This window comes from Nerophis ophidion, linkage group LG07 (genome assembly GCF_033978795.1).
Source record: "Nerophis ophidion isolate RoL-2023_Sa linkage group LG07, RoL_Noph_v1.0, whole genome shotgun sequence".
NCBI classification, from domain to species: Eukaryota; Metazoa; Chordata; class Actinopteri; order Syngnathiformes; family Syngnathidae; genus Nerophis; species Nerophis ophidion.
The window spans coordinates 41,828,358-41,847,411 of record NC_084617.1 but is presented as its reverse complement, the minus strand read 5'-3'; the positions used below and the strand labels follow the sequence as shown (position 1 = coordinate 41,847,411).

The 19,054-nt window shown below is 41.8% G+C and overlaps 1 protein-coding gene across 5 annotated transcripts in view; it reads left to right on the top strand.

Moving 5' to 3' along the window:
• snx18a (sorting nexin 18a) overlaps positions 1-19,054 on the top strand; it is a 92,850-nt gene that overhangs the window by 41,893 nt on the left and 31,903 nt on the right. For 2 of the 5 annotated variants that reach the window (XM_061906206.1, XM_061906207.1), the window contains one exon: positions 7,472-8,100. The exons of 1 other annotated variant lie outside the window; for it this stretch is intronic. In XM_061906206.1, coding sequence (XP_061762190.1) covers positions 7,472-7,725 — 254 coding nt within the window. In that variant the 3' untranslated portion in view covers positions 7,726-8,100. Of the gene's footprint in view, positions 1-7,471; positions 8,101-19,054 lie in introns of those variants that run through there. 2 more of the 5 variants (XM_061906209.1, XM_061906208.1) reach the window with 1 other exon arrangement.

Below are 19,054 nucleotides of genomic sequence, written 5' to 3'. Positions count from 1 at the left end.
ATATATATATATATATATATATATATAGGGGTGTAACGGTACGTGTATTTGTAATGAACCGTTTCGGTACAGGGGGTTCGTTTCGGAGGTGTACCGAACGAGTAGACATGCTAGCAGCTAGCAGGCTAGGACAACATGTTAAAGCCAGAGCTGGAAGACTCTCCTGCCTCGTTAAGATCTCCCGTTTGGGAACACTTTGGCTGCGCGATACAACAATGGTGGACGAAAGTTTGCCAAGATTGTTTGCTGCTTATGACAACACGTCAAACATGTGGTGCACCTTTCCTGCTTCCGGCTCCCATAGTGTCTCCCTTGCGCGCACAACCCTTCACTCTACCCGGCAGTGGGTCTTTACAGCTCCAGACTCCAGGGTAAATGAAGAGTCCAGCTATTAGTTGCAAATTGTGGCTTTATGAACTTCATTCTAAACATTTCTTCACAAAAAAATAAATCTTTAACATCAATATTTATGGAACATGTCTACAAAAAAAGGTGGGCGGTGTTGATGAATGTGGTTCCTGACTTAGACAAGTTGAAAAACATATTGGGGTGTTAGAATTTAGTGGTCAATTGTATGTACTGTACTATGCAATCTACTAATAAAAGTCTCAATCAATCAATCAATCAATCAAAAAAAGGACTCTATACGTAGAAATGTTTTGTTAAGAAACCATTCTGAGCCTCAACTTATTTATTTTTATTTTATTTATGTTATATATGTATTAACCCTGTCAATAGACCCTGGGTGTATGTATGTTATGTCATTGTTTACAAATTTAGTAAATAAATAGCCCAAAAATGTATATTTTGTTGTTTTCTTACTGTACCGAAAATTAACCAAACCATGACCTCCAAACCGAGGTACGTACCGAAACGAAATTTTTGTGTACCGTTACACCCCTACTATATGTATATTTATATATATATATATATATATATATATATATATATTTATATATATATATATATATATATATATATATATATATATATATATATATATGTGTATGTATATGTATGTATGTATATATATATATATGTGTATATATATATATATATATATATATATATATATATATATATATATATATATATATATATATATATATATATATATATCCCATTCCCAATGCGGATTAAATATATATATATATAGTATATATGTCTATATAAATAAATATATAAAAAAAAATAAAAAAAAAATATATATATATACATATATATATATATATATATATATATATATGTATGTATATATAACAGGCACCTGGGGATAGGTTGATTGGCAACACTAAATTGGCCCTAGTGTGTGAATGTGAGTGTGAATGTTGGCCCTGCGATGAGGTGGCACTTGTCCAGGGTGTACTCTGCCCTCCGCCCGATTGTAGCTGAGATAGGCATCAGGGCCCCCTGCGAGCCCAAAGGGAATAAGCGGAAGAAAATGGATGGATGGATATATCCATCCATTCATTTCTACCGCTTGTCCCTTTTGGGGTCGCGGGGGTTCGCTGGGGCCTATCTCAGCTGGATTCGGGCGGTTAGGTGGGTATGTATATATATAAATACATATATATATATATATATATATATATATATCCATCCATCCATTTTCTACCGCTTATTCCCTTTCGGGGTCGCGGGGGGCGCTGGCGCCTATCTCAGCTACAGGGTGTACCCTGCCTTCCGCCCGATTGTATATATATATATATATATATATATATATATATATATATATATATATATATATATATATATATATATGTAAATACATCACACTATGTGTTATATGGATGTTAATAGATCTATTTTAAAACCTCATTAAATACATAAACAGTTATTTCCCCCAGAAAATTTGTTAGTTAAGGTGGTGACTCTCCAGGGGAAGGGGATGGGTGGGTGGGTGTAAGGATTGGTATAACTCGGCCTGTCGCCATCACGTCTCCACATCGTCGCTGCCACTACAGCTTGGGGGGCAATAGACTACAGACTGTGGTGAAGTAGACCAGCTTCGTTGGGTGAAGAAGCCTACAACTTTAGCTTGTGTTTTCTGTTCCATTTGCTGAATGGTTCGATATATCTCAATATTTTTTCCGTAAAGTAAAAACAAAACAGTCCTAGTTACCTGAGATACTAAGTATGCCATTATTATGACTTAGTAATTTACTAAGTCAAAATAATGACTTACAATATCAAATTAATGACTTACTGTAAGTAAGGGTTTGCAATAAGCATTTGAAAAAAGAGTTAAAAGTGGGGCCACATGCTGACATATGTTTAACTCATCATGCTTAGTTTATTACAGCATTTGGGAAGCCTGTAGTTGATTTTTATTATGTAAATGTTATATTTCTATCAACATATGGTAGCAGGGACCCTGCCCTTCAAAACTAGGCTGCTACATTACTAATGATTAATGTAACTATAACTGAAAATCTAGTACAATAGCAATAGGAGAGACTATTAATACCTGAACACCATGGAGTTCATTTCGGCTTTATAATGCAGTTACATTATTATATCAACAGAAACTCTTCATTTAACAGAATGTCCTTTTTTGCTGCTTCAGCACAGCTCAATCAACACAGAAAAAGGTCAAGTGAAGTAACTTAGTTTTTAACCGTAAGTCAATAATGCTGGTCTTTCTCTCAGAGATACAGGGCTTTGCTGTCCGTAACACACACACACACAAGCACGCACGCACACACACACACACACACCGCACAGTGAGCTAACGTTACGCTAAAAGCTAATTAGCCTTTACCTCAAGGACAGTGAGCGAGCTGAGCTGCCGCTTGATTCTAGAACGTCAACGGGCTCATAGTGATGTTACTAGTAGTTGACTTGGAAGTGTTTATTATCATTTGGGGAGAGTCCGCTGCCTTACCTGCGAAAAACACCTTTCTGCTCACTCCACGTTACATGCGCTCTGAATACGCTCTGCTGACTTGCTGTTACATGCGCTCTGAATACGCACTGCTGATTGGCTGTTACCGCTATGCATTTTACCAAACAGATGGTTCTGTGGGTGGGACAATGCTGGGTGCTCCATAGACATACTGACAGAGGCAGACGCAGAACTAAGCAGAGCAGCTTGTTAAGACTTTTTTTGTTTTGTTTTTTTGTTAAGACTTTAGTTTAGGCCTAGAACGAATATAAATATATATATATATATATATATATATATATATATATATATATATATATATATATATATACATATATATATATATATATATATATATGTGTGTGTGTGTGTGTGTGTGTGTGTGTGTGTGTGTATACAGGACTGTCTCAGAAAATTTGAATATTGTGATAAAGTCCTTTTTTTTCTGTAATGAAACTAAAAACATGGAAATGTCATACATTCTGGATGCACTACACATCAACTGAAATTTTGCAAGCCTTTTATTATTTTAATATTGCTGATTATGGCATACAGCTTAAGAAAATTTGAAAATCCCATCTCAAAAAATTACAATATTTTCTCAGACCGAGTTAAAAAAAAGATTTATAACAGCAAAACAAAATCAAACATTTGAAAATGTCAATTAATGCATTAAGTACTTGATTAGGAATCATTTCGCATGGATTACTGCATCGATGCAGCGTGGCATGGAGGCAATCGGCCTGTGGCATTGCTGAGGTGTTATGGATGCCCAGGATTCTTCAATAGCGGCCTTTAGCTCATTTGCATTATTGGATCTGGTATCTTTCAGCTTTTTCTTCACAATACCCCACAAATTCTCTATAGAGTTCAGGTTAGGGGAGTTGGCAGGCCAATCGCGGACAGTAATGCCATGGTCAATACACCAGTTACTGGTGGTTTTGGCACTGTGGGCAGGTGCCAGATCATGCTGGAAAATGAAATCATCATCTCTATAGAGCTTTCTAACAGATACAGCTACAATAGCCGTATTCCCATGGTCAAGCCACTCCTGAACTCAAGACAACGCAAGAAGCGTCTGACTGATGGACAGTTGCAGAGTGGTCCAGAGTCCTGTTTTCAGACGAAAGCAAATTTTGTATTTCATTTGGAAGTCAAGGCGCTATAGTCTGGAGGAAGACTGGAGAGGAGCAAAATCCAAGTTGCTTGAAATCCAGTGTGTTCTCACAGTCAGCAATGGTTTGGGGAGCCATGTCAGCTGCTGGTTTTGGTCCACTGTGTTTCATCAAGTCCAAAGTCAATGCAGCTGTGTACCAAGAGCACTCTATGCTTCCATCTGTTGTAAAGCTCTATGGAGATGATGATTTCATCTTCCAGCATGATCTGGCACCTGCCCAAAGTGCCAAAACCACCAGTAACTGGTGTATTGACCATGGCATTACTGTCTGCGATTGGCCTGCCAACTCCCCTGACCTGAACCCTATAGAGAATGTGTGGGGTATTGTGAAGAAGAAGCTGAAAGATACCAGATCCAATAATGCAAATGAGCTGAATCGATGCAGTAATCCATGCGAAATGATTCCTAACCAACATTTTCAAATGTTTGATTTTGTTTTGCTGTTATATATCTTTTTTTTTACTCGGTCTGAGAAAATTTTCTAATTTTTTGAGATAGGATTTTCAAATTTTCTTAAGCTGTATGCCATAATCAGCAATATTAAAATAATAAAAGGCTTGCAAAATTTCAGTTGATGTATAGTGCATCCAGAATGTATGACATTTCCATGTTTTTAGTTTCATTACAGAAAATAAAGGACTTTATCACAATATTCTAATTTTCTGAGACAGTCCTGTATACACACACATATATAAATATATATATATATATATATATATATATATATATATATATATATATATATATATACTCATTACAGAAAATAAAGGACTTTATCACAATATGTATATGTATATATGGGGACGGCGTGGCGCAGTGGGGAGAGTGGCCGTGCGCAACCCGAGCGTCCCTGGTTCAATTCCCACCTAGTACCAACCTCGTCACGTCCGTTGTGTCCTGAGCAAGACACTTCACCCTTGCTCCTGATGGGTGCTGGTTGGCGCCTTGCATGGCAGCTCCCTCCATCAGTGTGTGAATGTGTGTGTGAATGGGTAAATGTGGAAGTAGTGTCAAAGCGCTTTGAGTACCTTGAAGGTAGAAAAGCGCTATACAAGTACAACCCATTTATTATTTATATATATATATATATATATATATATATATATATATATATATATATATATATATATGTATATAATTATATTGTGTCTTAATTAGATAATCCAGAGAATAGTGCTCGATACCGTGGTAGAGCGTAATATATGTATGTGTGGGAAAAATCACAAGACTACTTCATCTCTAAAGAACTGTTTCATGAGGGGTTCTCTCAATCGTCAGGAGATTTTAATGGAAGCAGACATGCACCTGGGGATAGGTTGATTGGCAACACTAAATTGGCCCTAGTGTGTGAATGTGAGTGTGAATGTTGTCTGTCTATCTGTGTTGGCCCTGCGATGAGGTGGCGACTTGTCCAGGGTGTACCCTGCCTTCCGCCCGATTGTAGCTGAGATAGGCGCCAGCGCCCCCCGCGACCCCGAAAGGGAATAAGCGGTAGAAAATGGATGGATGGGCATTCACATACCATGGTTTATATATAGGGAACAGAGTGGGTAGGTACAGGCAGGCGTAGGGGCGTGGTGATTGGCTCATGTGTTACCAAGGAGGTGTTTCCGTCATCCGAGAGGAACTCAAAGTAAAGCCGCTGCTCCTCCACATCGAGAGGAGCCAGATGAGGTGGTTCGGGCATCTGGTCAGGATGCCACCCGAACGCCTCACGAGGGAGGTGTTTAGGGCACATCTAACCGGTAGGAGGCCACGGGGAAGACCCAGGACACGTTGGGAAGACTATGTCTCCCAGCTGGCCGGGGAACGCCTCGGGATCCCCCAGAAAGAGCTAGACAAAGTGGTTGGGTAGAGGGAAGTCTGGGCTTCCCTGCTTAGGCTGCTGCCCCCGCAACCCAACCTCTGATAAGCGGAAGAAGATGGATGGATGAATGGGATGGATGGATATATTAGTGAGCATTCACACCATATACATATATATATATATGTATATATATATATATATATATATATATATATATATATATATATACATATATATACATATATATATATATATATATATATATGTATGTATGTATGTATATATATATATACATATATTAGCCAGCATTCACACTATATATATATATATACTGCATATATATACTGCATATATATATATACTGCATATATATATATATATATATATATATATATATATATATATATATATATATATACATATACATATATGTTGTTAATGCTGAAGAGCCAAAGTTGAACTGAAATGCTAACAATTACCACGTTGGCCAAACAGTGTCAAGTAACAAACATTATGAGCAAATAGAGCTAAAAAAGCTACCATGCTAACATTACTATGCTAAGATGTTAACAGTTAACATTAGTGAAATACCACAATGTATGAGACTGACTTGTATACTGGTTAGATTAGCTAATACAGCTAGCATGCTAATGTTTGCATACCAAAATGCTAACTGTAATATGTGTCAAATCCCAAAATATATAACTCTGAGGTGTGTACCTTAAAAAACTGTTTAAAATGCTTGCATGCTAACATTAGCATGTATTAAGTACCAAAATATGACTACAAAATTGGCAAAAAAAAACTTAGTATGCTAACAAGTATCATTTGTGAAGTAAAAAAAAAAATATTTGACACTAGGGTGAATACTGACAAAATTAGCACAAAAAAGAGAGGATGCTAATATTAGAACGCTAACAATTTTGCAGCAGGCCGTTTAAAAAAACAGCTGCGGGCAGCTTATAGCCCCTGGGCCACATTTTGGACAACTTTTGTTTCTTTTATCCATTTATGATGTGTCATGTAGCATGTTTGGCTCGTCCTCTACCTCCATTGATAATAGTATCTGTAAGAAACGGAATTTATTTTTTGCCATGGAGGAGAGGATTACTAACTTAACACTGTGAAGAGACGTTAGCCGGTAGCTTACCATAAACGGCTCCTGTACCTGGTACCGCTACAGTCGTTATTTGTAACGATCCACACATTTTTGTTTACATTCAAGAGCGCTAACTTTCTGTTAGCGATTAGCATGGCATTTTGGAACCCCCCACGATGTGTAGTGTTGCTTATTTGGCTAGTCATCTGCCCCCAGTGATAATAGTACCTGTAAGAAACAGTTTATTTGCCACCATGGAGGCGAGGATTACTGGCTTAGAAGTGGCTTTCACTGTGAAGGGACATTAGCCGCCAACAAAAATGCTACCTTGCGTTTGTTCCCCTATCACTGCCAAATTCGCGGGACACAGCTAAAATGTGTCATCAACACGGTATTTAAATAACTGATATCTTTTATATTGTAAACCGTGCGTATGGCGCAACCACAACGACGGTCATGTTTAACCAGTTTTTGTTTCCTTGATTTTTCTGGCACCTCCATCAGGAGCCCTAATCAAGGTAAAGGAAAGCCAGCGGCACGTGGAGGAGGCCAAGACGGAGGCGGCGCAGGCGGAGGGCATCAAGGAACGCTGTAACATCATCTCCTGCGCCACGCTGGCAGAGATCCAGCACTTCCACCAGATCCGCGTGCGCGACTTCCGGGCGCAGATGCAGCACTACTTGCAGCAGCAGATCTCCTTCTTCCAGAAGATCACGGCCAAGCTGGAGGAGGCGCTGCACAAATACGACAACGCGTAGCGGCCACGGAAACTGTGTGACCCCTCCAGACGCTACGGACGTGTTCTTTGAAGCACAACAATCTAATCGATTTAACGCCGACATCGGCGAGAATCTGCAACAGGAAGCAAGCATGACTTCATCTTTTTTAACTTCTCGCTGTGCCTTCCTCTTGTTACCAAGCGCTTTATGAATGTGAAAATATGTTGCAAAACAGTTCTTTTATCAGACTGACGACAAAAGCATGTTTTTTTTTTACACGCTCGCAGGAAGTCAAATAGACACTTTGTGACCTTAATCTCTGACTTTGTCACATTTCTAAATGCAGTCTTTCACAAACTTTTTAACAAGTGTCATGTTGCCGTGAAGCAGAAATAAATTGCTTCTTCACACAAACGATGGTCTGTTTTTGTTTTGGGTCTACCAACGTGTTGAGCGTGAAAAGTTCAACTAAATATGCAGCCGCACGCTTCAGAGTCATATAACTTGGCACTTGGCACATGCTAACAGTTAGCATGCTAAAGGGTTGTATGGTATACTGCCTCTAAAAAGCACCGGTCCTCCAAACCCCCGACCCCCGTCATTGTCACGTCGTGTCATTGTTGGTTTTGCGAGCAGAGGAGCATGTTCGGCAGCGCACTGAAACGCCCTCAGGAGGTGGTGCTTTAAGACATGGCTAGCTAGCTAGCAGCTAAAGTCCAGCCGCAGTCTGCAGTGTTTTAGCTACTTCTAAACAGAGGTGGGTAGAGTAGCCAGAAATTGTACTCAAGTAAGAGTACAGTTACTTTAGAGATTTATTACTCAAGTAAAAGTAAGGAGTAGTCACCCAAATATTTACTTGAGTAAAAGTAAACAGTACGTTGTGAAAAAACTACTCAAGTACTGAGTAACTGATGAGTAACCTGATTACGGCAAAAAATAATGCACAAAAACATAAATATAGCAATGAGCAAATTCAGAGCCAGGAATATCTCTTAAGCAACTAAAACAATAATATATATGAAATAATAGTGCATCAAAATAAAAATAAAATAAATGGCACATTGAGCCACCATAACTTAACAGCACCATAGCCTCAGTAGGCATTCATTGATTTGATTGATTGATTGATTAAAACATGTATTAGTAGATTTCACAGTACAGTACATATTCCGTACAATTGACCACTAAATGGTAACACCCCAATACGTTTTTCAACGTTTATCAATTACTTAGTAAATGACCAAGTCGAGGTGATCTACCTCATATACATACACACACATGTCATACATACACACACAAATCATTTATACACACACATATCATATATATATGTATATATATATATATATATATATATATACACACACATATCACATATATATATACATATATATATATGTATATATATACATATATATGTATATATATACATATACATATATATATACATGTTTTTATGTATATATATATATATATTTAATATATGTATATATATATATATTAAATATATATACATACATTTATATATACAGTATATAATTTATATTTATTTATTTTGCCGTTTTTGTTCACATGTTGAAGGTGTTTTAATTAATATACATGCATGTTTAACATATAGATTCCTATCTTTCATGAAGACAAGAATATAAGTTGGTGTATTACCTGATTCTGATGACTTGCATTGATTGGAATCAGACTTCCACGTTTTCAATTGGAAGAGAAAAAAAGTTCCTCTTTTCTGTCCAATAACACATGAAAGTCGTTGGTTTTTGGCATCTTATCTGTCCAGCTTCCATATTCGTTTTTATACACTTTACAAGAAGTACATTGGCGGCAAACAACGTGGTTTGCTAGCTTGTTTGCGCAAGGTTTGGGAGACTCTTATTTTGTTAGTGCAGGTGCGATGGAGCGGCACTTTTATTGTGAAGACAGGAACTGTGCGATCAGTCTTTTGACGGGAAGTACGGTTGAAATAAAAAGTGTCTTTTTTCCTTTACACTTTGGACTGATTGATTGAAACTTGTATTATTAGATTGCACAGTACAGTACATATTCCGTACAATTGACCACTAAATGGTAACACCCGAATACGTTTTTTAACTTGTTTAAGTCGGGTCATGTGACCGCCTGGCTCGGTTTGATTGGTCCAGCGTCACCAGTGACTGCATGTGATTGGTGAAACGCAGGCATGCGTAGATTCTACTTTGAAGGTCTGGCATTAACCAAAACAAACATTAATAGATCGATAAAAAAAAAAAGTAGCGAGTAGCGAGCTAAACGTAGATAAATGGAACGGAGTAAAAGTAGCGTTTCTTCTCTATAAATATACTCAAGTAAAAGTAAAAGTATGTTGCATAAAAACTACTCGTAGAAGTACAATTCATCCCAAAAGTTACTCAAGTAAATGTAACGGAGTAAATGTTGCGCGTTACTACCCACCTCTGCTTCTAAATCACTAATCCTCGCCTCCATGGCGATAAATAAAGAACGTTTCTTCCAAGTATCATCCCTACAGGACGAGGAATAGCTAAACATGCTTCACTACACACCGTAGAACGATACAATAGCTCACCGGTTCCACTATGTAAACAAACGACATTGGTGGATCACCTGACATCCACTGTAATGATACCAAGTACGGGAGTGTATTTAGTCGATACTACTATGATTACATCGATATTTTTTTGCATCACAAATTTTTTTTTTTTTTTTAAATGTATTATTATGTTTATAAACTCAGGAAATATGTCCCTGGATACGTGAAGACTTAAATTATGACCATTGTATTGTAACTACTTGGTATCGGATTGATAACCAAATTTGTGGTGTCATCAAAAAACTAATGTAAGGTATCAAACAACAGAGGAATAAGGGATTATTACATTTTAACCGAAGTGTAGATAGAACATGTTAAAAGAGAAAGTAAGTAGATATTAACAGTAAATTAACAAGTAAATTAATAATTAATTTTCAACCACTTGTCCTTAATAATGTTGACTAACTAATAGAATGATAAATGACACAATATGTTACTGCATACATCAGCAGACTAATTTGGAGCTTTTGTTTGCTTACTTACTATTTAAAAGACAAGTTGTCTTGTATGTTCACTATTTTATTTAAGGACAAAATTGCATTGACAAAATTATGTTTAATGTAGCCTAAGATTTTTTGTTAAAATAAAGCCAATAATGTCTTCTTTTGTGGTCCCCTATATTTACAAAAGTATCGAGATACATTTTGGTACCGGTGCCTAAATATTGGTATCGTGACAACATTAGTATGCTAACATTAGCATGTGTCAATGTCTGGAATATCGATCATTTTTCACCACAGGGGGGCGATGTGTGTGTCAATATTAACGTAGGTTAATAGTGTAAAAAAAAAAGAAGAGATTTTCAAATTAATCTCAACTCTTATTTGCCACGATTCTAAAAACATTGATTTTTTTGTTTTTATCCGTCCTGTCAAACCACTTTATTAAATGTTTGGGTAGAATTTTATCAAACACAACCATTTTTTTTGAAGTAATGTAAACTTTTATCGGAGCTTTTTGTTTATTTCATGAAGGAATGTAGTTTATCCTAGATTTGGCACCCAATGTTGTTTTTGAATCGGGAATAGATTATTAACCGAATCGTTCTCCCTCCTCAAATCAAATCGTGTGGTGCCCAAAGATTCACATCCCTAATAATTTGACCTGGACCTTAAAGCCTTCTGGCATTTTGGAAGAAGATCCGATCGTCTATAGTGAAGTAAAAAGATGGTTCCATGGTTGATGGTGAGGAACAGTTTTCAATGTCACTTCCTGTTCCGGTAGCTGAACTGGCGCTCGCGAATTTTACTCCAAACATTTAAGTTTAATAATGTAAGGAGGAAGTTTGCAATTAATTTAATAAGTGAATGTCAAGAGTAACTAGCCGGTGTGCTTTTACAAAGACGAGATGGCGCCCAAGGCTGATTATAGCGAACTAGTTAATCGACACTCTGATCGAGGAAGTTGCTACAATCACGGAGCAGCAGAAAAGTATCATGGCCCCTGTTGTGCAGCTGGATCAGATGAGAGCTGACAAGCTGGAGAAAGATAAGAAAATCGCAATTCTGGAGAACAGAGTTGCTGATATTGAGCAGTACACACGGATCAATGACGTGATTGTCACCGGACTTAGCATCAAACTCCAATCTTACGCACGAGCTGTGATTCCAGCGAATGGAGGGGAGCTGGCGGAGTTGGATGTCATTTCAATGGAGCGACAGGTAGTTACAGTCCAAGGACATACAACTGGACTGTCACAGCATCGAAGCATGTCACCTTTTGCCCAGGAGAGAAACAAACGACAAGCTGAGCGTAGTCCTGAAATTTGTAAACAGAAAGTACAAGATAGCGTTGCTAAAACAGGGAAGGAAGCCAAAAGGAACAAACGTATACAAGAATGACCATTTGACCAAACGACATGCTGATATAGCCCGAAAAGCACGCCAAATGAGGAGAGAGAAAAAAATTCTACAAACTTGGACTTCGAACTGTAAAGTATTCATCAAACTCAACGGTACTCCGGAGAACGCCAAAGTGCTGTTGATTAGAAACATCGACGATCTGAATGAATATGATGTTTGAACTGGACTGTGAGGTAAAAGCGGTTAAACACAATCGTGACACACATTGACAATATGCAAGATGCAACCCATAACACTAGCCACATAATTCAGTTGGTAACTGAATATAAATGGGTTATAAATGGGTTGTACTTGTATAGCGCTTTTGTACCTTCAAGGTACTCAAAGCGCTTTGACATTACTTCCACATTTACCCATTCACACACTGATGGAGGGAGCTGCCATGCACCCATCAGGAGCAAGGGTGAAGTGTCCTGCTCAGGACACAACGGACGTGACGAGGTTGGTACTGGGCGGGGATTGAACCAGAGACCCTCAGGTTGCGCACGGCCACACCACCACCGCGCCACGCCGTGATATATAGATATACAAAAGAACAAAGACATAAACAAGTCGTCCGTGCATACTCCGCAATGGCGGTCGTGTGTTTGAAAAAAAAGTTTAGGGAAGGCCCCGAACGGTGTTCAACCAATCAGCATTCGTAAGCACAGCCGACCCCCCGGGAAGGTTCCAGGAAACTTCCTAAAGACACATCTCGCTGGCAAGAATTCCGAATGATTCCTGAAGTACTAAATATACCCGGGTCATTTTTGCTGGAAACAAAGGGGCAACTTCATTTCCTGTGGAAGACGTCTGAGCCCGCAGCAAATAAGAGTCTTCCGGGTGGGTCTCCAGGTGAAAATGGGTTGAATTTTTCTCCAGGAGGGGTACCTGACCCTCCCTGATGGGTGGAGAAGGGCCGGGGGATGGGTGGTGTGGGGCGGACGAGGAGGACGGAAGGGACGGAGGGAGCAAGGGGGAGGAAGAGGTTGGAGGCAGTGGGCGACGGCACCGCGTCTGCGCATCCAACTCAAACGTCCTCCTGGTAAGAGTCTGTGTTGTCCAGGTTCTCCACAGGCCAATGGTAAGTCACAACATAGTCAAAAAATGAGGATACCTCCATAAAGTGGCTCCACAGTAAAAAAAAAAAACGCTGTGACTGACAGAATATGACAATGTACAGTTGAAAGCATATCAATATATTGAGCACCACCTACAAGACTTGGAACATGATATAGACCCGGACAATAATTACCTCCTCAATATCAATGAGAACTGCTGCTACTATAGCAATGAACTACAACCAGAATATTATTACTAAGGGCAAATTAGCAATTATCCATTTCAATAATAGAAGCTGAAACAGGCATTTCAAGGACATCAAGGATTATTTACTTTTCACATAATTGCAGTATCTTAAACTTGAATTAACAGTGAAAAAGTGTCAGATTTTGAACTGGAAGGTTATGACCTTATTAATGTAAAAAATAGACAAAACAAGGGGGGTGGAGGGGTGGCAATATATGTGGATAACACCTTGAGATTTAAATGTCTGGATGAAATGACAACTGGTTGATAACCTACTTGAATGTCTAACAGTTGAAATTTGTATGGAAAAAAGTAGAAATGTCATTATTCGTTTAATTAATTTTTTACAGATTGGATGGAATGCTTGTTTTCAAAGAAGCTGTCTTCATTCGTGGTGACTTTAAAATTGACCTGTTAAATCCCAGTAAAAATAAAGATATAGATAATTTCATTGACACAATGTACAGTATAAGTCTATATCCCAAAATCACAAGACCCAGTTGAATTACATCCCACTCTGCTACTCTAATCGACAACATGTTCACTAATGGTATTGACAATAAGACCGTAAGTGGGCTATTGATCAAAGATATCACTGACCACCTCCCAGTTTTTCTGACATTTAATGGAAACTACAGGACAAAAAAAATTGAAAAGCCAACTCATTACAGAAGAACAGATCAGAGGAATCCATTAGTTCATTTAAATATGATTTACTGGAGCAGAATTGGGATGTAATTTATGAAAATGGTGGGATCTTTCTGTGTGGAGTTTGCATGTTCTCCCCGTGAATGCGTGGGTTCCCTCCGGGTACTCCGGCTTCCTCCCACTTCCAAAGACATGCACCTGGGGATAGGTTGATTGGCAACACTAAATTGGCCCTAGTGTGTGAATGTGAGTGTGAATGTTGTCTGTCTATCTGTGTTGGCCCTGCGATGAGGTGGCGACTTGTCCAGGGTGTACCCTGCCTTCTGCCCGATTGTAGCTGAGATAGGCGCCAGCGCCCCCCGCGACCCCGAAAGGGAATAAGCGGTAGAAAATGGATGGATGGATGGGTGATGTTAATAGTGCTTACAATATATTCTCAAAAATATTTAGGTCATTATATAATAAATATTGCCCAACAAAAGAATGCACCAGTAAAAAACACATATACTAATTGTCTTTGGATCACAAAGGGATTGCAAAATATCTGCAAAAAGAAAAACACTCTTTACGGGGAATTTATAAGATTGAAAACAAAAGAAGCTGAAAATAAATATAAAACATATGAAAACAAATGAACTCATATTATTAGGTCAAATAAGAGAGATTATAATAAGAAATTACTAGATGATAATAAAAACAATATCAAAACAATATGGAATTTGTTAAACCGTATTATAAAAACAGTACCCTTTTCAAATAACTATCCAACGTATTTAACGAATGATGGTATAGAAAATAATAATATTGAAGATGTGGCTAATGCCTTCAATAAATTATTCAATAAATTCCCAGATCCACGGACAACTGGTATAAATATTAAGGGATTGTTGGAGAGAAATCCCAATTCTTTTTTTTTAAATGTAATGGGGGAAGAAGAAGTGTTGGATATTGTAAAGAAATGTAAGAAGAAAATGTCTCCTGACTCCAATGACAGTATGGCATTGGTGAAAAAGGTATTGTGGTGGGCGTGGCCTGTGCGCCTGCGGGGAAGCGGGGTGTGGCAGGGCCGGTTTCGAGGTTGGCGACAGGTGAGCGGATGACACAGCTGGAAGTGTTCATCTAATCACCTGTCGTTCTGTTAAAAGATAGCAGTCTTAAAGGACAAGCAGTTGGAGTTGGAGCACACGGCAAAAATGAAAGAGACAATTGCTGGAGAACACACAAAGGACATTTGCCAAAGCGGATGAATGATAGCTTTATTGAAAAATAAAACAAAAGTCAAACCTGATCAGCGATGTCTGTCCTCCATGATACACGCAACCCACACGATGATGGCAGGAAGCCTTCCACAGTGGCGCCGAACAAGGGTGGATCATTGGAGGCGAGGGAGGACGATTTCCTCCGGGTGTTGGTCAGCGAGTGCAGAGAATGGGTGGCAACCAGCAAGAAAAATTTTCAGCTCATGAAGGCGCTGGCGGACAAGATGAGGGGAGGCGGCGAGGCGTCTGCAGACCAGCAGGGCGAGACGACAGCCGGAGAGTGGGGGGCAATGCCGAGGGCGGCTGCGAGACCCACCTCGGCGCCCCCCCGTCGTCTCACCCCGCGATGGGGGGGGGTCGATAGGACCAAATCCGCCGGTCAAGATGAGGAGGAGGGCGGTGCTGGACCGGACGGGAGGCACCGCCGAAGAACATGGACGTTGGGTCCGGTCCTTGCGTCGGGGGAAGGAGGACCGGCCATTCGCCTTTTTCCAGCGGCTCCAGAAGGCAGCGACGCGCTAGCTGCAGCCAGGAGAGGGAGATGACCGACTGCCGGACCAGAACATCTGGGAGCAGCTCTGAAAGGCGATCCCCAAGGGACAACCGACTGGGGCCGGTACCGCCGGCCACTGGAACAGGCAGCTGCGGTGACCCTCGTTGAGGACCACCTGGCCATCCACCGCGAGAGACAACCTGCACCGAGGGCGCACGGACGGAGCCCACAGAAAAAAAAGGAGAGAGAGAAGCGTACATTCCCCGCTTTAAACCGCATGACTCCCCATATGTTCTTTTCCCGCAGGTCCGGACTGGTGCCCCCAGAACATCTCCCGCGCAGACGGCCCCTCAAACGCTTGGGCAGGCGTGCTGGAGGCGTGGGCGGTCTGGTCGTGTGTGTTAGGGACCTCAGCTGGTGGAGGCGGGTTGTGTGGCCTCCCCCGACCCGGGTGAGACGTACGGCATCAAGGTAATAATACAAGTGAGTACTTACCAGGCGATGGTGGATTCGGGCTGGGGACAGACCATGATCCACCAGAACCTGGTTCGACCCGGGGCTTTGAGGCATGCAACACGGGTAAAAATCAGGTGTGTTCATGGGGATGTGCACGAGTACCCGATGGTGCCAGTAGAAATTTGGTATGAGGGCCAAAAGCATAGGGTAGAGGTAGCTGTAATTACGCACCTCTCGCACCTTGTAATTTTGGGCACAAATTGGCTGGGGTTTAGGCGTTTACTGACACAATGCGTAGGGGTGCGTTCACGGACCGTAGGAAAAGGGAGTATTCTCAGTGGCGAGGCGGGGCCATCCGACAGTGCCAAGCGGGATCTGGCGGGGGCTTCGCAGGAGGATTTTCCCCTCGAGCAGTCACGAGACGAAACTTCGCGCGTGGCCTGGGACCAAGTTGATTACATCGATGGTCAGCCGATGCGCCCGGGAACAGCGCGGGTATTCCCTCACTTTTCCATTATGAGAGATAGATTGTACCGAGTGAGCTGTGACACTGGGTGCCGAAACGCCACCGGGAAATGGTTATCCAGGCCGCGCATATTAATCTTGTGGCTGGACATTTGGGGTATGATAAAACACTCAATCGGGTCATGGTCTGGTTCTATTGGCCGGGCATCCGGGCAGACGTGCGCCGCTGGTGCGCTGCCTGTCCGGACTGCCAGCTGGTGAACCCAGCGGCCACCACGAAGGCCCCTTTGCACCCATTGCCGCTCATGGAGGTCCCATTCGAGAGAATTGGGATGGGCCTCATCGGATCATTTCACCCGAGCTCACGGGGGTATCACTTTGTGTTGGTCCTGGTGGATTACGCAACGCAGTATAATGAAGCAGTGCCCCTGCGCTCAATCTCTGCAAAGAGTGTGGTGCAAGCGCTGTTTCAGGTCATTTCTCGAGTTGGAATCCCGAAAGAGATTTTGACTGACCAGCGCATGTCCTTTATGACACGCACGATAAAGGAACTGTACGGATTATTGGTAATTAAAGCGATCCGCAAACGGATGGGCTGTTAGAACGATTAAACAAAACGCTAAAAACTATGATCCGTAAGTTTACGCACAAGGAAGAAACCAAATTGGGATAAATGGCTGGATCCCCTCATGTTTGCGATGCGGGAGGTACCCCAAGCCTCCACTGGCTTTACGTCTTTCGAGCTGTTATACGGCAGGAAACCACGCGGAGTGTTGGACGTAATTAAAGAAAGTTGGGAGGAAGGTCCAAGCTCCAGTAAAAATGAAGTGCAGTAAGTTATGGACATACGAGCAAAACTCCACACGGCGGCGCACTTATCCGTACCCAGGAACGACAACAGCGCACGTACAACAAGGGAACCAAGCTAAGAAAATTTTCACCGGGAGAAAAAGTCCTTGTATTACTCCCAACATCCAGCTCAAAATTACTTGCAAAGCTGCAAGGACCCTTTGAGGTCACACGGCAAGTGGGTGATGTGGATTACGAGGTTCGACGCCCGGACCGGGGCGGAGACACGCAAATCTACCATCTCAACCTGTTGAATGCATGGAGGGAGGCGAAGCCTGTCTCCATGGTAACGGTAGTGAGAGAGGAGGAGGAGTTGGGACCAGGGAGACCTCTCTCTCCTCTCCCTTGTGATAACCAGCTCACGTTAGCGCAGAAAGCAGATGTTGCGAAACTACAGCAGTGCTTTTCTGACGTGTTCTCCCCTTGGCCCAGCCGCACAAATCTCATCCAGCATCATATCGAGACCAGCCCGGGGGTTACGGTGCGTTGTCGGCCATACAGGCTCCCCGAGCAAAAACGTAAAATAGTTTGGGAGGAATTTAAATCCATGCTGGAATTGGGGGTAATAGAAGAATCGCACAGTGCGTGGTGTACCCCCATAGTTCTTGTAGGGAAGAAAGATGGGTCTGTGCGGTTCTGTGTGGATTACCGCAAGGTGAATAAAGTATCACGTTTTGACGCATACCCCATGCCTCGGGTTGACAAGTTCCTAGATCGGCTGGGCACTGCTCGTTTTTTCACGATACTGGATTAGACCAAGGGCTACTGGCAGATTCCCTTGTCAACAGAGTCCAAGGAAAAAATGTCCTTTTCCACTCCGGAAGGTTTGTACCAATTTGTTACTCTCCCGTTTGGCTTGTTCGGTGTGCCTGCCACGTTCCAGCGCCTCATGGACCGGGTGCTGCGACCCCACGCTGCATATGCGGCCGCCTACCTGGATGATGTCATCATCCAGAGTAGCGGCTAGGAACAACACCTGCAGCGGGTGGGGGCTATGCTCAAGTCCCTGAGGCAGGCGGGGCTCACCGCCAACCCGACAAAGTGTGCGGTCGGCCGGAGGGAAGTAGAGTAGTTGGGGTACCACTTGGAAAGGGGGCAGGTGCGGCCGCAGGTAGCTAAAACAGCGGCGATTGCGGCCTGCCCAACCCCCAAGACGAAAAAAGAGGTGAGGCAGTTTTTGGGTCTGGCGGGGTACTACCGGAGGTTTATCCCCCGGTTTGCGGACCTGACCAGCCCAATAACTGACCTCACCCAAAAGGGTGCCCCAGATCGTGTCCAGTGGACGGAGCGGTGCCAGCAGGCGTTTGAGAGGGTTAAGAAGGCCCTCTGCGAGAAACCGGTTCTACACATGCCTGATTTTTCCCTCCCGTTTTGTCTGCAGGCTGACGCGTCGGGAAGAAGACTAGGAACTGTTTTGTCCCAGCAGGTGGAGGGCGTCGACCGGCCCATCAGC